The sequence below is a fragment of the Rhinolophus sinicus genome, chromosome 14 (assembly GCF_057876585.1).
Source record: "Rhinolophus sinicus isolate RSI-liver-muscle chromosome 14, RSI-T2T, whole genome shotgun sequence".
Lineage (NCBI taxonomy): Eukaryota > Metazoa > Chordata > Mammalia > Chiroptera > Rhinolophidae > Rhinolophus > Rhinolophus sinicus.
The window spans coordinates 141,215,316-141,236,847 of record NC_142514.1 but is presented as its reverse complement, the minus strand read 5'-3'; the positions used below and the strand labels follow the sequence as shown (position 1 = coordinate 141,236,847).

General features: G+C 46.4%; 1 protein-coding gene across 2 annotated transcripts in view; it reads right to left on the bottom strand.

Annotated features, from left to right (window-relative positions):
• CLPB (ClpB family mitochondrial disaggregase) overlaps positions 1-21,532 on the bottom strand; it is a 136,379-nt gene that overhangs the window by 57,645 nt on the left and 57,202 nt on the right. For both annotated transcript variants that reach the window (XM_019744405.3, XM_074335827.2), the window contains one exon: positions 8,304-8,432. In XM_019744405.3, the coding sequence (XP_019599964.1) occupies positions 8,304-8,432 (129 nt within the window). The remainder of the gene's footprint in view (positions 1-8,303; positions 8,433-21,532) is intronic.

Genomic DNA, 21,532 nt, shown 5'->3' with positions numbered 1-21,532 from the left:
ACAGACTCAGCCGGCCTCCAAGAGACGGACAACTCTCAAATCTTCATGTCCAATTTAGGGTCCCTTCTCTCCTGGGCTTCCATTTATCCAACTGCCTGCTACATCTCTACTTGAGTGTCCCCCAGGATCCTCAGCTGGTCAACAGCTATTTATTAATCACCTACCATATGTCAGCTGTGCGTATTTTTTTCAAGGAGCTGTGAATATAGCAGTGAAATAGAGACATTTGTGATCACAAGGCTTACATCCTAGTCAGGGAGAGATAGAGGATCAACTTATAAACAAATAAACATGGTCATTTTAGGGACTGGTCAGTACCATGAAGCAGATAAATAGGGTAATATGACGTAAAGTGACTGGGCGAGCTACTTTTACCAGGACGTGGTCAGGGAAGGGCTCTCTGAGGACGGGAGACCTGAATTCCCAATGGGGAGAGTGCCCCCATCAATGGCAGAGGTAGGTACAAAGGGCCTAGGTGTGTCTGAGGGACCGGAGAAGGCCAGAGTTCCTGGAGAATAGAGGACAAGGGGGAGAGTGGCTAGAGGTGAGGTCGCAGAAGCAGGCAGGCTCTAGATGACACAGAGCTTGGTAGACTCTGGTAAGGAATTCAGATTTCATTTTAGGTTCAGTGGGAAGCCAATGAAAGGTTTTAAGTAGGAGAATAACAGGATTTATGTTTTAAAAAGACCGCTCTGGCTGTTATTTGGAGGGTGGGTTTAGGGAGACAAGAGGAAATGGCGAGACTAGTCAGGACTGCGGTGATCGCCCAGGAGACCCGGACTGTTGCCCTGAACTGGACTAGAGTTACGGCAACGGAAATGCCAAAAGGGGCGTGGGTTCAAGATGTATGTTAGAGGTACAACTGACAAGGCTTAATGAAGGTCTGAATTGGGAATACAAAGGAAAAAGAATTCAAGGAGGACTCGAAGATTTGTGGTCTAAAAACCTGGGTAGATGATGGCATCGCTTACTGAGATGGAGAAGACCTGGGGGGTGCCAAATTTGGGAGAAAAACGGAAGTAGATTTTGGCCATGTTTACAATGAGACTGAGGAAAGGACAGGCGCTGGGGAAGAGGATTAAGTGGATAGCAGTCATTCTTTTTGAGAACTTTTACCGAGAAGGGATGCAGAGAAATGAGGTACACCTGGAAATCACAGGAAGTGTTTAGTTTGCTTTGTAGTTTAAGATGAGTGATACTAAGGTATGTTTTCAGGCTGATGGGAAGGAGCCAGCAGAGCGTAGGAGACACAGTGCAGGAGAGACGGGGGCTAACCGGAGAAGGAAAGTCCTTGAGAGGCCAGAGGAAACAGGAGCCCGGACCCAGATGCAGGGCTGACCTCAGGAACTTCTTCCACTATGGAGGAAGGCAGGCAGAACACAGGAGCACAGATGCAGGTAGGCTGGCGGGGAGATGAGGTAGTTGTTCCCTTTCGATTGCGATCTATTTTCTCTATGAGGTGTGCGGTGAAAGCATTAGCTAAGGAGTTGGGGAAGGAGCGTGCTGGAGATTTGAGGAGAAGAAGGTATGAGAAAACTGGCGTGGTCCAGAATAAGACAGTGATTTCACTCACAAAGTACAGCGCTGTGCTTGGCAGCGCTGACCGAGACTCATGGACATAAATGCAGAATGAGTCCAGTTAGCATTGTTGTGTGACTTTTTTTCTCCAGCAATATTCAGCTTTCCAGACACAGACATAAAAGTAAAAAGAAATTGAGTTTAACTAGGGTTAGCATTTCATCAGGTGAATACAAAGGAGGGAGAAAGAAGCAAGAGGGTAGTTAGACTGCTGGACCATGGAATCTAAAGGAGGGAGGGACGGAAAGAATGTTCCAAACAGAACTGGTCATTCCCCTGTACCTCCACGCCACCCACACCTCCTTTCAATATCCCTTACCTCGGTACAGGTACATAGCACCTACTTGCCATCCAGCCCAGAAACTGTACCTCAGCTTGACTACTTCTCTCTCCCCATCTGACCCTACTGAGTCTATGCTTAAACCTTCCTGGGACCATTCCTCTTCTCTCCTTTCCCACTGTCTTGTTTTAGGCCTCGCCTAGACAATTATAATAGCTTTCAAATGCAGTCTTTTCCCTTTCTCCGATCATGCCCCTTCTAATCCATTTTTTTCTATTTTTCTTTCAAGTATAACAATACGTACAAAATGTACATAAGAAGACAGCTCAGTGAATCTTCACAAGGTGAATGAACACACCTGTATAACCAGCACCTAGATAAACAGAACATCACAGCACCCCAGAAGGCCCCTGTTACTACCTGCCCCCTTGAGGGTAACTACTACTGTGACCTCTGACACTACTGGCTAGTTTTCTCTATTTTGAACTTTACATATAAATGTTGTCACACTTCATGTCCAGCTTGTGTTAAGGTTTGTGAGATTCATCCATGTTGTATAGAGCAAGAATTCGTTCATTCAGTCATTCAATTTATTATTCCTTTGTGTGAACATTCCATAATTTATTATCTACTCAATTACTGATAAACAATTTTGAAACACCTAAACCATCTTTCACATTAAACATACATCAAAGTGGTTTTCCACTAAATCTTAATGGTTTCCCACTGGAAGATAAAGTCCAATTTTCTTAGCAGAGTTTATGTCACAGGCCTTCATTATTGGCTCCTGCTTTCCATTCTTGCCTTCTGACCCTTCCATCCAAACCCTATAAATCCAGCTCTTCTGAACTGCCTGTAATGTACTGAATAAAGTGTGCTGCTTCATGATCCAGGCCTCCGAACATGCTGTCCCCTCTGCCTTTCTCCCTCACCTACCTGGTAAGCTTGCAGTTATCCTTGGAGACCTAGTACAAACACCACCTCCTACATCTGCTCTCCCTGCCCTTCCCAGAGATGTGAAGGGATTTCTCTGTGATCCCTCAGCACCTTCTATACATCTCCATTAACATACCAGCCAGCAGCATTTCTTGGTTAAAATGTCTGATTTCCTCATTGAACTATGAGTTCCTTAAGGGCAAAGACCATGACTGGATCATCTTTATTTCCCTGGTGCCTCAGGTGGAGCCTAAGACAGGAGAGATGCTCAGTAAGAGTTTGAAAAATGAATGAAAAGACTTGCCCAGGCGCTGCACAGGATGCTGGAGCTGGAAGGGGTTCTTGGGGTCAGCACTCTAACGTCTCTCTTTCCCTGAGGAAGAGAAGGGATTTGCCTAAAGGAAACAAGATTTGCTGGTGGCAGAGCCAGACATCTGAGTTTCAGCCCAGTGCTCATTCCCCTTCTCTGTATTGTTGGCAAGAATCAGACGACAGCCTGAGGCAGGCCGACTCCCTCAACATCTGGCAGTGCAGCCAGATGGACAGACAGTGAAGTGGAACAACAAATGGAACTAAGTTTCGAGCCCCGACAACAAACTACCAGGCTGCTCCAGGGAGGAAGGATGTCTGCATTGGAAAGGCTCTTTGCCTCAGGCAGGGATGGGGGGAACTTAAGGACTCATTTGACGGTGGCTGGTTAACACTGACCATTGGGCTGTGTCCTTGGACAGAGGCAGGAAAGAGGCTAAGGGAAGCCCTGGGGAAAGTGCTATTAGGTTTCATAGATCCCAAGTGTTTCTGAGGTGATGAGCACTGGTGGGTGAAAAGGGAGCATCACTGTGACTATAAAGAGGGGAAGCTCCTAAACAGCCAGACACACTGACACTAAGAGCAAGTGGACCAGGAAGCAAAGATACCACATCTCCAGTGGCTACGGAGATCGATCAGTGCATCCAAACTCGTACTAAACCACGGGCAGGCACTGTGGCAAAGGAGGCGGGACAACTAACACAGTCCTGGCCCTCCGTCTAGCTCAGTCGAGTAGGGGGACTGGACCCAAATCCATGGAACAGAGAAGACTTCAGAAGGGACGTGGCATTGGAGCTGGAGAGTGACTGGCAGAAAGAATTCCACCCAGCTGAGAAACAACATCTTAATGGGAAACGAGAGGCAGAAAGACCTACGAGAGTAAAGGCAGTAGGTGGGAACCCTGCATCAACATCATAATGTGGCAGGAGCATTAGGGCAGCAGTAGGGGAAAAGTTAGGGGGGGTCAGACGAGGACAACTCTAAAACCAGGTTAAAAAGGTAGGATGGATAGGATTTTTAAAAAGAATTTTTTTTTTTTTAACAAGTGAGCACGGAGTGTTTCTGAAATTAATAATACCGACTATATATAAAGTGCCTCCTCTGTAGAACATACGCGTGTCCTAATCCTGACAAAAACCTTGGAAAGCAGGTGGTATCACTCCATTTCCAGATGAGGAAAGAGAACCTCAGAGTGGTCCTAGTTTGCCCAGGATCACACGGCTATGAAGTGGCGGGACTAGTTTTCAGAGCTGACTCCTCAGTTCATGGTCTTTCCTCGAAGCCTTTCTCAATTGGGGTTTCTCCGTTGAACAACATACGGGAAAGTATTCAAGTCATGATTTTCTCAATTCTCCCAAGAATGGTACTACGCAGTACCATTTTAGATGCCTGGAAGAGAAGTGAATTCCTTGTGTACAACAGATGCCTTAGAGCATTAGGGCGCGATTCTCTGGGGGAATCCTGGTTAGAAAGGCTGCCATGATGAGAGATGTGTTTTAGGAAGATGGATCTGGCAGTTGGATGACATTCCTAGGAGAAAACAACTATGGTGGCACCTTGACAGTCCTGGAACTATGAGGATGAGTCAGTTCCAGAGGCTTGAGGAAGGAGGCTCCCCACCTTCCCTGATAACTGCTCTTCCCAGCCGTCCTGCGTCTCACTCCCTCCCTCCCTCCCTCCCTCCGACCTTTTCTTGTACTTGGCAGTCAAGTGCTGAATGAAGCAGAGCCTTCCTGTTCTAACCAGCAACACAGGCAGAAGCAGCATCTTCAGAGACGAAAACCATAGGGGCCTGCCTGTGCACCCACTTTTCTGTGGAGGTCGGGAGTAGAAAACGGGTGCTAGTGAATTGAGAACCCTTCCATAGAAATCGTCTGGCAACCTATTACCCTTCTTGGTAAGGATAAGCATTCCCTCCTCGGAGAAGCTGTCTGTAACTGACTCCATGCCCCTGCTCACCAGGTAGTTCCTCCTCCATGTTCCCAGAGGCCCTTGTCCAGCCCATGCCAGACCAACTACCCAGCGGCCACTGCCCATTTCCTTATCTGTCTCCTCCACCAGTCTGAGCGTCTCTCAGGGTCAGGGACAGTTTGCCTGACTCATCTTAGGATGCCCTGAGGTCCATGGTCTCAGAGATGGCAAGTGGCTTGCCCAGAATCATATTATAGACCTGAGATTTAAACCCAGGTGTGTCTGACTCCCAAGGCTGTGTTCTTTTCACTATGTTACGGGATCTCCTGAAGGTGAAGAAGAGACCTATCTGTGCTAAGCACTCAGCCCAACACTGCAACAGTTCAGAGGCAGTGCTCTCAAAGTGGATCAGACTCTCGGGAGAGGCTTCCTGAGAGGGAGGCCTGAAAGGGTCCGGGATCTAGATGAGAAGAGAGGGAACGTGATGGCATTTTAGGCAGGGTGGGAAAGTTGTGGGCAGAAACAGAATTATGAAGCCATTAGGCAGAAGTACAGGTTTCATGAAGGAGAAATGGCATTATAACTGCCAGGGTGAGAGTCTGATTTCTTTATACAATCATGGAACATGCAGCAAGGGCTTTTACAGATGTTATCACTAATCCGCATGCTATCTCTATGACACTTCTCAGGTGTTACTTTACAGACAAGAAAACGGAGGCTTAGAGAGTTAAGGTGACATATCCAAGGCAATACAGGTGGGAAGGTCAGGGAGGTGGGATTCAAACTGAGGTTGGCCTGACTCGGAAGACTGAGGTGTCCTTTCCATCAGCCCACACTGGTCAGAGAACTTCCCACATTAGCACACTCATGTTGCTGCCCGGACCTCCTCCCAACCCTCCATGGGAACCGCTGGTCAGAGGGCAAGAACTGCTGCCCCTCTAGCTCTAACCCTCTAAGATCTGGGGACCTGAAATCCCTGTGAACTAAGCAATTTCAAGGACAGGGGTTCTGTGTGGACCTCGAGAGCACAGGCTGGCCCCTTGGATCTCACGAGAATGCCACTAAGTTGCTGCAGCCAGGCTGGTGGCAAATAAAGGCTAAGAAAGCTGGATGGTCAGGAAGGCAGACCCTCCTGCCTTCCCTGAAACCCTTACAGAAGGTCAACTGGGGTCAGCAGACTTTGGAAATGTTACTGGCAACAGCCCCCAGGACAAGGGAGCAGGATCCTGCCTCTCGGTTGGCTGGTCACATACACAGGCCGACCAAGAGAGGTCAGCGGGGAGGGAGGTCAGAAGTTGGCAGGCCTGCAGGCCCTGAGTGACGGCCACTTGTTCAGCTCAGGAAGGGAGAAATAAGTGGGTTAATGGTTTTGGCCCTTGAGGCTGGAGGCTAGGGCAGGGGGTGTAAATGGATGCTGGGTAAAAAGGCAGGTGGGCGAACTGTAAATGTGGGGGCTACGGGCATCTGTTCCAAGTCAACAGGCAGGAACCATGCCCCTGGAACGGCTCAAAGGGCCAGCCCTGGCCTGGGGTGGGAGGGTGAGGCACTTCATAAAAGGCCCGTGCCTCGTCATTTCAAAGGTGTTCGATCTGGAAGGCTGGAGAGAGGGTCTCTTTTTAGAGTGAATTCTCTGTCTGTTTGGGGGCTGAGAGGAAGCAGGGAATATAAACCACTGGACAATGGCTGGGGGTATTGATTGATTTTAAGGCACGACAGAGAGAAGCCCCATGGTGAATGCTCCAATTCTTAGCTACAAATGTCTCGCAGGAAAGCTTTCCAAAGGACAAAGTAAGTAGCATCCTGCTTGCAGATGTCTTCTAAGTCTCTCCTTCTGAGAACAGTGAGTTCTTACTTCAAAAACATCAATCACCCCAGGCACTGTCACGTATCCACAGCAGTCCTGCCCTAAACAATGTAATACCCTGACTAACGCACACTCTGGGGCAGGTCCCTTTTGTAGGCTGGGGGTATGGGCCAGGCCTGAGTCTTAAGCCAGTGTGGCTGGATTTGGGGGTTACAGGGAAATCCCTCCAACTCAATCATATGACAAGGGCTAGAAGATGATGTGGGGATACTGGGGCAGGGAGGCAAAGGGTTTGGGATGGAAAGAACTTTCTTTGAAGACTGGATTTTGAAAAGTGATTGGCTGCAGAGAACAGTTGGCAGAAGTTACAGAGAAAAAAATTACAGATCATTTAAAAGACACTGTAACCACTCAGAGAAGCAATGGACTCAATGGACACCTAAAATGGAATAGACTCCCAGGGAAGAAGCAGGGTTCTCTCAGTCCCTGACAGAATCCAAGGAAAGGCAGCCAACCAGCTGAGGAGAGGTTTCTGCTGGGAGGACAGCAGTTAACCCCACGGACCTCTGAAGACCCCTACGGTTCTCTGGTTCTTGGAGAATGATCCCTGACAAGTAGGACCCCGGTGTCCAGCCCCAAAAGAGGGCCTCTAGCCTCTCAAGAAAGTACAGGGAGGGCATAAACAGGCAGTCGTGTGCCATACTCAGGGGCCTGGGGAACACACATTCTGGCAAGATGCTTCCCTCCCTATCCCAAAGAGGGCCGGAGGGGGATAAAAGGAAGTGGGAGGAAAGGTGACTGCTTGGGAGTGTCAGGCAGGGTGGAGGGTAACTCTGCACCAGACTTGGACAGGACTAGATCAGCCTGCATCTGGAGATGGCACACACTGTCCCTCCATTTAAACCGATGCTCTGCAAAGGGAGGGAATTCACTCATTCAGCATGGTTACTGAGTGCTGACTGTGTCCTGGGTACTATGCTAGGTGCTGGGGACGAGTCAGCCAAGGCTCTGGACTTCAGGGAGCTCAGAGTCAAGTTAGGAGAAGGCGACTGAACACATACAACACTTTCCATATGGTGACAAATGTGACGTGAGACTGAGTAGGGGAGGGATCACGGAGGACGTCCTTGAGACCTGGGTTAGCAGAGATGTAAAGGGCCTTTCCCTTGTTCCACTAGCCCCCCTCTGGAGGTCATAGGGGAGAGGAGAGGACACTTTCAGGGAGTGCAACAAACAAAACTCAGGGCACGTACAGACAGGCAGGATGGCATGGTACATAACACACAGGTAGGTAAAGAACACACTACGGCCACACAGGGCAAATCACACGTGCACACAGCCACCATGGAGGCAGCTCCAGCTCTGGGAAGGGCCCGGCTCTGGGGGAACACAGCACGTGCAGAGTGGAAACGCTGTCAAGACTTTCCCCCTCATGCCCCGCCCGTCCCCCCCCCCTTGCCCCGCCCCGCTCACCCACGCTCTCACCTCCATCGAGCAGCACCTTGACGGTGCGGTAGTCGTCGGCGAGGACAGCGTAGTGCAGGGCTGTGCAGCCCTTGAAGCTGGCGCGGTTGTTCAGCCGGTTGTTGAAGTCATCCTCTCGGGTGACCAGGACTGGGAGACAGTAACACAAACCTCCCATTAGCAACCAAGGCCTGAGCCACCAATCCCACCTTCTTTCTCTTGGCATTTTGATTCACTCACTCATCTACTCATCTCACTTATCTACTAAACGTAAAATGGCACCTACTATACGCCTGGCCATCTGTGCTGGGCAAGAGAAGGTAAAACAGAGGCCAGTTAGTTCCACTAACATTTACTATTAAGTATCAGGATTCATTTGGGGACATAGAAGTGAATCACACACGGTCTCTGACCTAATCCAAAGAAGGAGGCGGACGACAAACAGATGTTTCAAGTATTATTTGAAATAAATGCTATGTTGGAGGTACAACAGGATGACATGGAAAGCCAGAGGGCAGCTTAGCTCAATTTGGGCATGAAGAGAGGATCCCAGAAACCCAGAGTCTTGAAGGGTGAAGAGGCGTTACCCAGGTGAAGAAAGAAGGCTGGGGTAAGACAGGGCAGGAGACAGACGCTGTTCTTAGCAGAACAGCAGCATACCTCTCTGCTTTGAAGATGTTTACAATTTAGTGAGTATTTAATATTATTTTGTAAAGATCTTTTTTAATTTATAAAAGCCATTAAAATTTTGGAACTACAGAAAAGTACAAAAAAGGGGTTGCTATCTCAGAAATTTGAGAAACTGCTCTTAATATTTTGGTATATATCCTTCATATATATACATACATACATATGTCCTACATATGTACTCTATAATATATACATATCTATATATACATGCGTATGCGTACGTGTATATGTATGTATATATCCTACAAAATTGGGATTTACTACTTAAATTGCAATTTTTGTAATGTGCTTTTTTTACCTTTAATAAACGCACTGTGAACATTTTTTTGAAGGTAAGAAGAATAGCATTTCATGTGGTCAAAGAACCAAAACCCCCCAGTCTTACTCTAGTGCTAATATTCATGACTTTCCCTCTCCAATTTCATACAGAAGAACCTAAAACCACTTCGATCACTTTGATAGGACACCCTGGGTGGGTGACCACACGCGTCCCTGTTCACCTGGGAGGAACCTGGTCTGTGTTGTCCTGGCCTGTCCCAGTCTGGACAATAAACTGGAAGGTCACACCACCTCTGAGGCATTCCACTGGAAACTGAGACCCCACACGATAGCTATCTTGCTTAGGTGATAGGGTTTCTTTCTGCCTCATGTAGAAATGATCAGAGTAACTGTCTTACATTCCCTCCTGAACTGAGTTCATCGGGGGATGGAATTTGGTCCTATCGACCTGAACCCCTAGCCCATGGCCCAGGGCCTGCAAAGGGTAGGAGCCTCCGACTTCCCACTGAGGAAGGGGGTGTAATTCAGTCAAGAGGTAACCTGGCCTAGGTAGTCAAAAGCACCAGACAATTCCTAAACCATTCTTTTCCATGTGGTCTTAGAATGGAGACCGTGAATTTTCCCCTCTGGCAAAACTAGACTTCCTATTTAAAGTTCCAAAAGCCAGAAGACTATCGTGCTTCCTCCTAACACTAACAGATTTCACTTTCTGCCTTTCTTCTACTGTGTGCCTGGAATGGTCACGTCACACAATCTATTTAATTTTCATAACTACCTTATACAGTAGGTATTATCATTCCCATTTTATAGATGAGGAAACTGAAGCACAGAGGTCACACAGCTAGTATGTGGTCGAGTGAGGATTAAAACCCAGCTCTAACCCGAGTCCTTACTCTTTCTCTCCATCATATCATGCTCTCACCCTCATTTCGTAAATGACCAAATCAGAGCCCAGAGAAAGGAGCTCAGAGCCTAGACGTCTGGTCCCAGCCTTGGCTCTTATTCCCCCTTCTTTCCTTGCTCAGGTGAAGGTACAGCCACTCTCTGCACAACGTGCCTTAAGGGGGAACATCCTCAGGTTTGTAGCTGGCACCCAGACACGCTAGCTTAGGTGGAAGCATTTCATGTTGGGCCAAAATGAAGCTGTTGGAGTATGTAGCTGAGAACAGACCACATTTTCTTGTGGTCTATGGACTCAGGTCTTCTGCACCGACAGAGGCTCTCCAAACGCAGCCCTCCCACCCCACACGGAGTGACAGCTGACCTTTCCTGGACTAGGGAGAACAGGAAGAAGGCCTCTGAGAAGCTAACACACATGTGCCATATGCACCGGCATCTGCATTTTCCCCATCAGAGAGCCCTTTAGGACTTAACTCAGAGATTACTAACTCTTAGTCACAGTTTTATCAAATCATGTTAAGTGATCTTGTTTCCCGTCCACTGCAGATTAGGAGACGGAAACAAGAAGGCTGGGGAGGCTTCACAATCAAGCAGATTGATCACAATCAAGTGCTGACCAGGCAGGGAGGGAAAAGAACAGCACAATATAAAGCTAAAAAGGAATTCACAGAATACGGCACCTCAAAAGCCCCTAAGGGCACCACTGAATTGCCACATAGGACATTAACTGCACGATATAATGAAGAACCTGAGGAAAAGCGATAGTTGGCTCAAGAAAGTACGAAGGGTGCAATCCATTTTACAAAGAAAACACATCATTCATTCAACAAACAACATTTAATGAGCACCAATGCATGGTGGTAGCTGCTGGAGATATACTAATGAATAAGAGTCTAATGCAAGAATCGGACCGCTGAACAAATGCCAGTATTTCACAAGTGCAATGATAGAGCCATACGCAGGGTGCTTACCATAAAAAGCAGATGAACTCAAGGAACACAGCTGGGGCTGTTAGGTTCAGAAACTAATGTCACCAGAGTGCCAGCATTATAGCCCAGCTAATAAGGAATATCCACGAGGCGGGTCCCTTCACCTCTGAGTCCCTATCTCTCACCCCCCTTTTCTAAGGCTCTTTCTTGCCTCTGAGATTTTGCAAACACTATCCCTTGCCTGGAGCATGTCACCTCTCCCACGCCTTCAGCTGGCTAACTCCGAATTCATGTTAAGGCCTCTGATTAGCAGTCACTTCCCCCAGTGATTCTTCCTACATTTGAGGGAGTTGCTGCTCCTAAGCGCTCCCCAGCGCCTTAGGCATCTCCCAGTTACAGTATTTACTACGTTCTACTGCTATCGCCTGCTTAGTTGACTATGTTCTCCGCTAGACCAAAAGCTCAATGAGGACAGGACGTGTTACTATCTTCTTCCAGTGCCTACTACAGGGTCTGGCCATAAATATGTGTTTGACAAATCCTTGCTGAATTAGCAAGTAAATACATAATTCATAAATAAGGCTCTGATATTACCTTGTTTCTAGAACAACAACATCAACAGTCAACAAGTATTCAGTGGAGGCAGCAGAGTGTGGCTGTTAAATAAGTGAGCTCTGGAGCCAGACTGCTTGTGTCTGGATCCCAGCTCTGAACTGTGTAATCCCGGGTACCTTACCTAACCTTGGTAACCTCTCGGTGCCAAGTTTCTTTATCTGTAAATGGAGATGACACAGGCACCGTCTCAGGGATGTTGTAAGGATTAAATGAGACACTATGAGTAAAGGGGCTTGGGACAGTGTGGGGCATACACAGTACTTCTCAATAAATGTCAGCAATTATCCTTTCTGTCTGTCTTGTGCTTCTAACAGTGTATTCTCTCTGAGAAGATAGGGCCGTTTGGGGAATCCTGCATACGTGTTTCCCCTCAGAAAGGCACGGGTCTAAGCTAAGAACCATCTGTTTAATTTGGTGTTACTCAGCAGTTTCTTGACAGCCTCTTTCCACCAACCCTTGCTAAAACCCTGCAGTACTCGTGTTCCACGGAGCACTCTTTGGCATGGAGTAGTCCATTACAATCTGTACAATATTTTCACTTATTTATTTCAGAATAATCCTGCGAGGTCTAAGTTTACTCTCCCCATTTTATAGACGAGGAAACTGAAGTTCAGAAGGATGCCACAATCAGGTGGTGGCAGAGGAAGGACCCAGGCTGGTTTGGCGAGGCTCGTTTTGTGCTCTTGTCAATAACCTCTCTTCGCCCATCACCCAGTGTCAGAAGCCCTGTCCCCGATCATCTTGCTGAAGCCCCCAGCTCGTTAGATTTCATATTCTTTCCTAGCCAGAAAAAGTGGCTTAAAGGCAAGAAGGTGTGGGGAGAGGTGTAGCACGCACCCTCACACACTTCTCCCCTTTCACGCAAGGAGAGCATGCAAATCCGTGGAAGCTCAAGTGACTCATCCAAGACTGGCTCACCTGCTGGCTACCACGGTGGTCTTTTGAGGCCCTGTGTTTACAGCTGGTCCTCAGCCAGTGAACCATCCCCTTCCCAACAAAGACATCTAGCAGCCTGTCTCCAGCACCGGGTGAGATGGGCTCCGCCTCCTGCTTGCCCTCCAAGCCAGCCATTGCTGTCTCTTCAGTGGCTGCTGCACTGCTTTGACCACCAAGCATCACTGTTATCCTTCTGCTCTCCTATCTGCCTGCTGATGTTGCAAAGTCTATGCCTGGGTGCGTGGCAGGATGTGCCTGATACACACTCTGCAGGATTCCCTGGCCTCAGCAGTGCCGAGGAGTCAGCGGAGGTGAAAATAGTCCCTGAAGCCTGGCTAGGCTTGTTTATGTAGCCTGGCCACTCCCTAGCACTGCTGAAACTGAAAACAAAAATGAAAACAAAAAAACCACCCCACTGCCTCCCAGGATGAGAAACAGTGACTTAAGGTGAAAGAGTCATACAGTCCTGAATCTTAGCTCTGCCACGTACTAAGTTCCTCGATCTGTAAAATGGGTATGATAAGCAATAATCTGAGGAGCACTAAATATTTAAATATGATAAATTTAAGAAACCAATTTGATAATAGGTTTCTTAAAACATTATCACAAACATCTAGTCATGCTGCTTTCTCCCTTGGGTTAGGCACTGGGGACATAGAGATTTGAAAAACAGTATCTGAGGCAAGACGGGTGGTCTCCAGATACCAGAAGTTGTATTATTGCTGCCTTGTGCAGAGGACAGGCTACCCTAGCTATGAGTCCCTCTCCCCGCGGCTCGGCTTCTACCCTCCACTCCCAGGAGCCATGCCATCTAATGTCACTGAGTGTCTAGTAGTGCCCTTACCTTTAAAGATGTGAGCACGTCTCCATGAGAGGGAATCTACGGCTAATATGACAAGCATGAGAATAACCCCTACATTTGTGCAGCATTTTACGGTTTAGAGAGCACTTCAGTGCAATTGTTCCCTCACCCTCATGACAACCTAGGGCAGATAGGTCCAGTACTATTCTTTCTATTGAACAAGACTGTCATGCGGGGCGGCCTGCGGGGTCTCTGCTCCCGCTCCCCACATAAGAACGCAGGACATGGTGAGGCCAAAAAGGAACACCCACGGAGCCATAGGTAGGGGAGTCACACCACTATATTCTCGCTGGCAGCTGGGTTGGAGACACAGGAAGCAGGAGCCACACTGTTTGCAACCCTCACTGCACCACTTGCAGGCTCAGCCACCATCTTCTTGCTAGCCCCCATTTGCTGCTAGCGTAACCACAGCAGTTATATTAATGGCCAATGGCTCACTGGTTACAGCTGACGGCCAACTAGCCACAGCTGATGGCCATCCAATCACAGTTGATGGCCATTTACTACCTGAGCCAACACCTTTCTATGTGAGGCCAAGAGCCTGGAAACTGCATTCTGGAGCTCTGTCCCCACAAACACACAGAGGTAAAGAGGTTAGGTAGCCTGCCCACCTCACACTGCTCGTCGGTGGTGGACGAGGACTAGACCCCGAGCCTGCCTGGCTCCTTCCTCCATACTGTATAGCTTCTGCCGATGCCCACAGGCTCAGCCTCACATAACCCAGGGTCAGCTCACCTGGCTGGAAGCTCAGGGACTAAGTTAGATTCACAGGAGTCTTCAGGAAGAAACCGCTGGGCTGTCAGCTTCCTCCCACCCGAGGTGTTTTGTGTCTATGACCTCATTAAATCCTCACTACAACCTGAGAGAGAGCATCATAGGCCAGCGTGATGCTGCCTCCTTTACCTCTGTGGGCACTGTCGGCTCTGCCTGTTGCGTTCATCTTCAGCCAGGGGATGGGGCAAGAGGGAGTCCCCTGTGCCAGGTCTCCATGAGACCAGCCCTGGAGAGGGCAAGGCCCTTCATTTCCTTCCACAGTCTGGAAAAACCAGGCTTCCTCTCCAAATCCTACCTGTTCTTTAAAGCCCAATTCAAGGCCTCCTGTTCTAGGGGGTCCTCTCTCTCCAGCTCTTCCCTGGATACCTGTCATGTGGGTTATGTGTACTGATTTACCAGTTAATGATTTATTGTCTTACCACACCTCTTGTAATCCTTTGTGTTAAAAATTTCCCTTCTGTTCTGACTCCCCGGTTAGATCCTAGGCTCCTCATGGGTGACAGTAATTAGTTATAGCATTTTTTGTATGTACTTCCTACAACATCACTTCAGTTTTTCATGCAGCTTCAGCAACGAACACACAAGAGCCTTCGTCCATCCACCTGCCCCTGAGCACACCACCACCGAGCACCTCAGTACAGAAAGTACGAGGAGAGGCACGCGTGCAAAGACGGGGCACATGTCATGAGGCTGGGGGAGGAATCTCCCAGAAGAACTGTCTTGAGGATGAGGGGAATTTGGCAGGTGGAGAGGGGAAGAAGGGCATTCCAGGTAACGGCTGCATTACCTGTCCATTCAAGAAACTAGGAGTCCTTCAGCGAGTCTGGAATGCTGAGAGACGGTGGGTGGAGCAGTGGGCAGAGATGAGGTTGCCCAGGTGGGCGGAGGCCTGTCCTGAGAGGGGTTTGGACTCTATCCTGAAAGCTATGGGCATGCAATGGTTTTTGTTCATGAATTAAGCAGCAAGGGGAAAAGCAAGAACAATAGACCAGGAAACGAAAACTGAGTTTAAAAATGGCTCTTTTACTAACTTAATATGTCTCAATTCCTCTATGCCCCAGATTCCCTATTTTTAAAACAGGAATTGTCCTACATCTGTGGTTCTCAAATTAGGGAACAGAACCACCTGGGTAACTTATAAAAAAACTTTGATTCTTGGGCCCCCGCTTCAGCAATTTAGATTCAGCAAGCAGGGCTTGGGAATGTACCTTTTAAAAAGCCCATTGTGTTGTTCCTCCAAGAAGACTCTGAGAAGCACCGGACTAGATGATCTCTGAGGGTCCTTCCCACTCTAAGGTTCTTGTGAAGAACACAAGAAAAATGTAGGTGGCCACCTCCACCTGTCTGGTTCTGTTCCAAGAAAACAAAGGATGTCTGGGCACTAGAACGCTCTTCTCAAGCCCCATGTTTAGAAAGTTAGAGCCAAGTCTCAGGACACCAAGCCTCGCGATGAGACCTCCAATAGCTCACTCATATCTCCCCCTCAAAATCCTAACTGGAATTCTATACAATACAGTCTAGCCTGTTTCCTCGTTCATCCACCAAACATTTATTAAGTCCTCTGCACAGGCTGGGCCATGGCGAGAGAACGGGCTCTGCCCTCAAGAGCTTGTAAATGCTACAAACAACATCAAATAATCTTTCTTTTATAAACTATCTCTGTAAGGAAAGAATTCAGAATTTTGAGTCAGAGAGATCTGGATTCTAATCTTGATGACTCTGGAAGATTACTTCACCCCTCTGAGCCTCACATTTCTCATTGGTAAAATTGGGACATTAATGTCTATTAATTGGGTTGTTGTGAAAATTAGAAACAATGCAGGATAGTGAGGGGAACAGGAAACGATCAGCAACTAAGAAATGGCCATTTTCAAATTAAGATGGCTTCCCCTGTCTTAGAACCCATAATATATCCACATTCCTCTGTTTGACTTTCAGAGGCCTCTCCTACCTGGTCCCAGTTAATTTCTCCAAATAGACTTTCAACTCCTCCCTTCCTGCTGGTCGAGGCCCCCAAAAAGAGGACCCTGGTGATCCTACTGTGAATCCTCAGGGGGCAGCACTGGATATTAGAAAGCGCATAGCGGTCAGAGTCAGTCAGACTGGGAATCAAAACTCACTGTGTGACTTTGATCAAAATACTTAACATCTCTGAGAATCTGTTTCCTTGTCTGCAAAATAAATAATATCACCTGTCTAACAAGATTCAGAGACAAACCCAATTAAAAAATGCACATAGGATCTGAGTAGACATTTCTACAAAGAAATAGACAAATGGCTAAAAAAAAAAAAAAAAAAAAAAACCCAAAAAGAAGGTCAACGTCATTAGCCACCAAGGAAATGCAAATCAAAACCACAAGATACCTTTTCACATCCACTAGGATGGCTCAAGTAAAAAAGACAGGCAATAACAAGTGCTGGTAAAGATGTAGAGAAACTGGATCCCTCATACACAGCTAGTGGGAATGTAAAATGGGGCAGCCACTTTGGATAACGATCTGGCATTTCCTCAAAAGGTTAGACACAGACTCGCCGTATGACCCAGCAATTCTATTCCTAGGTATAAACTCCAGAAAATTGAAAACAGTATGTCCACACAAAAACTTGTACACAGACATTCATAGCAGCATTATTCGTAATAGCTAAAAGTAGAAATAACCCAAATGTCCCTCGACTGATGAACAGATAAAGAAAATGTGGCAAATCCATTAATGAAATATTATTTAATTATGGAAAAGGAATGAAGTACTGATATATGCTACAACACGGATGGACCCTGAAAACATGCTAAGTGAAAGAAGCCATTCACGAAAAGACCACATGTTGTATGATTCCATTTATATGAAATGTTCAGAATAGGCAAATGTGTGGAGACAGAAAGTGGATTAGTGATTGTGTAGGGCTGGGGGAGTTGAGAGGTAAAATAGGGAATGATCGATAATGGGTACGGGTTTTACGGGGTAACGAAATGTTCTAAAGTTAATTGTGGTTGATGGCTACACAACTCTTGTGAATATACCATAAACTATTGAATTACACACTTTAAATGACTGAATTGCATAGTATGTAAATTAAATTTCAATAAAGCTGTTATGAAAAAATGTATGTAAGGAGTGGAGCACGTTGCCTGGCATGCAGTAAGGTCTCAATAAACAGTAATAAATGTAGTACTGTGCCCTTCCCTCTTCCTGATGCCACTCTAATCCTGGCCAGAATCACTACTAACACCAGCACTGCAGAATATGTCAGGCTCATTGCTGGGAGCTGATTCCATACTCAGTGGAGGGTCACAGGTGAGTCCTGAAGGCTAATATCCCAGGACTAAGAGTCTCCCTCCAATACTCAGATATTTAAATAGGTAACTCTTGGAAAACAATGGCTTCCATTTATTGACACTATTATGTGCCAGGTATTGTGCTAGGATCTTCACAACTATCTTCCTCACAAGAACCATACTAGGCTGTTATTATAATTCCTATGAATGAAGAAACCAGGACTTTGGGCCGGCCCAGTGGCTCAGGCGGTTGGAGCTCCATGCTCCTAACTCCGAAGGCTGCTGGTTCGAGTCCCACATGGGCCAGTGGGCTCTCAACCACAAGGTTGCCGGTTCAACTCCTCGAGTCCCGCAAGGGATGGTGGGCTGTGCCCCCTGCAACTAGCAACAGCAACTGGACCTGGAGCTGAGCTGCGCCCTCCACAACTAAGACTGAAAGGACAACAACTTGAAGCTGAACGGCACCCTCCACAACTAAGATTGAAGAGAACAACTTGAATTGGAAAAAAAGTCCTGGAAGTACACACTGTTCCCCAATGAAATCCTGTTCCCCTTCCCCAATAAAATCTTTGGAAAAAAAAAAAAAAAAAAGAAACCAGGACTTAGCGAGGTTATCTAGCGTGTGTCAGGTCACATCAGTAGTCCACGACAGAGCTGGCCTATTCAACCCCAAGGCTTATACTCTTTTCACTATACGGCTTCAGTATTCTTTCCTTTTACTTATTTATGTTTTACCCATCCTTTACAATTCAAGCAGCCTGATTTTCACTTATCTTCCTTTTATCTATCAAATGAGTTAACATTTTCTTTTACATAGTCTTATGTGTTCTCAGATTGCTTCATGTGTATATACATTTGAATATGGCAGGTGCTCAATAAATACTTCTTTAGTGGATGGTTGTTAAGATGTCTCCCCAAGCAGAAAACAGGTTCTTAAAGGATAGATACTGTGTCTTACAGTTCTCTTTATCCTTCATACAGAGAAGGCACTCATGGTTATCTAGGCTGGCCTATGGCTGGAGGAGCAGACATTGCTTGACAATGGTTCTCACAGACACCATGCTTTCTGCCCATGGTCTGGAAGGTTTCTTAAGAAAAGGACCCTGCTCACCTCATTATTACCTTATCATAGTGTAGCATGAGAGGTTGCACACAGTGGGAGCTCAGAAAAGATGTGATGAGTTAAAAAGAAGACTGAGTCAGCACTTACTCTACTGGAGACACAAGTACAGACCTCCCGTATGAAGCCCCAGCCCATCTCCTCTCATTCCCGTGAAAGGGACGGGGGAGAGCAGCAAAGCTGACAGAGGACTTGACCCTGCCAGTGGCCCTGGACAGTCAGTGTAGCATCCCCTCTGGCCTCTCCTTTGACCACAGACCCAGTCAGAGCTTTCCAGAGCCCGTGTTTCACCTTCTCACCATCAGATTCACAGAGTTCAACTTTCCAATTGTCTTCTCAATGTCAGTTTTATAGTTTGTTTGAATCAGGATCTAAATCAGATTCCATACTGCTACTGAGATGGTAAAAAGAATATTGGAGGTGGGGGGAAGTGGATGGGGAGTATAGAGAAAACACTGGCCGTGAGTTAATTGCTGAAGGTAGCTGACGGTACATGCGAGTTCATTATACCATTCTGACTACTTTAAAAAAAATTCAAAGATTAAGGCAAACGCTTAAGAACTCTAACAGAATACAGGTAACCCCCGCATAACACGGTTGTTAGGTTCCTTAAAAATACCGTGTTACGCGAATCCGTGTTATACGAAACAAAGAACTAGTACAAAAAAGGGGGTTAAGTTCTAAAAATAAAAGAAACATACTATTATGTTTTTATAATTAAGAGAAATATCTTTATTAAAGCAATTTTCACCAAAAGTATAACATATTAATATGTATTAAATAATGTTTTCTTCATCATCACTATTAAGCACCATTAACTGAGGGCGTTTTCTTTTTGACAAGATATCTTCATCCTCTGAGCAAAATAGATTTAAAATTCTAATAAATTTTAAAATTCTGCAGTCAAATCTGATATGACACCTACGCTCGAATGAAAAATTTCAAATGAGGTCCGGTATCTTTTGCTATTAAAATCTCTTATTACGTTCCATGTTATTCGGGGATTTCCCTAATTTCGAATGAGATAGTTTTGCTCTTAAAAGTACTTATTACACTCCGTGTTATTCAGAGATTTCTCCAATTCTCAAACTGTGTTAGAGTGAAACCGTGTTGTAGAAGTGCCGTGTTACACGGGGGCTACCTGTACTCTCTTAACTACAACCCATCAACACCCTGTTTGAACCTCCTTTACTTCACACCCCTCCTAACACTCAGAGCAGTGACATGTTCACAGGTATCCAGATTCCGTTTGACTTGTCCTATAATTACTCTGAGCTCACCCTCTCCCCACTATTCCCCCCCACCCCCGTCCTAACCAAAGCAGTATTCTTTCAGCTCCAAAGACTCTCTATGCAGGGCTGGCAGCAAGAGGAAGAAGCCTGTTCTTTGCGTCTCAGCCAGCTATGCTACTTGGTTAGCCAAACTTGGTCCCTCTGTGCTCCCATCTTTACACCTGCTTGCCTCTCCTCCTCTCCTTTTCTTCAAGATGTTAAAAACTTGCAATAAAAAACAAATACAAAATGCTGTAATTAATAGCCAATTCCAAGCCAACCCAGCATCTCTACTAATAAACCTCAACACTTGCAAAAAGAACAATAAATTCTGCTCCTCTCTGGTTCTGAGGTGGTCTCTTTTATATACTCCGCGTGTGTGTATGTATGTGGGTAAGTATGTCTACATATATATTTATTTTCCTTTATTTCCCATCCAGGGAGGGGCAGAATAATGAACTGCGTGCGTCAGGGAAGATGAATCTGAGATACTAGGGAGCAGTGCAGTAAAAAGATTAAAGTGTTATTATTGTTGGGTTTTTTCCCCCATGGTCCATTGTGACAGCTCGACCGTCATCTGTAAAAAATGTCTCAGCGAGAGATAATCATCGGAAACTCAATAAAGCGTCAGGGGGAGCCTCAGCCCCCATCAATCACTGGGTGCCTGGAAAATTTCAGCCCTCTGTCTCCCTTCCTGCTATCCATATAAATGTCTCTAATATATTTTGTGTGGTGTGTGGGACCCATCCCTGATTTTGAACTTTTGATGAAAAAATATTTATACACAAAATATGTAAATCAGTTAAAAATCACAAGACTAGTTCTTTGCCACCCCATCCCACATTTTCTTATTTTTTATAAATGCATCAAATTTATTCTTTTTAATAAAACATGTCAACTAGTCTATCTCCCTCTCCCAGTCACATATACATATAGGTTTGGAGGGCTAGAAGGATGGACACAATTAACCTAACTGGCTGATACACTTCATCTTGAAGTTAGCCAAAGGGCCTGATGGACTGACAGTGTGTTGTCCATCCTGGGGACTATAGTGGCCGCCACTACTGAGAAGTGACACGTAGAACCACTCGCCCTAAAGGTGCAACACGGCTCTGACAATGATGAGGAAGAGTCAGGGACATGACTGAAAATAATAACTTGCTCAAACAGCTTTTGGCCAGACAGATGCCCAAGCTTTCCACAACTCTGGGCAAGCCGGAGGTTCTGAGCTGACTATGTGTGAGGTACACGCAGGCTGAAGTGCTTGCTGGGTTCTCCACAAAAGTGGGAGACAGTTCTGCTGGCATTATCTCTCTGCCTCAGTGCCCTTTTAGTGCCTACATCGCAGGGCTGCTGGAGCACACAGTAACTATCAATAAACGTTGCCCCTGCTGCTATAGCTATCGCCGTCGTTGTCATCTCATCCCTGCCTTTGCATCTCCACCCTGGAAGGAAGCTTCCTGAGGTGCCCTCTCTAAGATTTCAAGACTCCTTTCTGTCTAAAGGATGTAACGTCCAAGCATTTGATCTGGCCCCTGTTTACTAACTGCATCTTTACTACTCATTATTCTCTAAAACGAGTCTTCTGCTGTGTGGATGC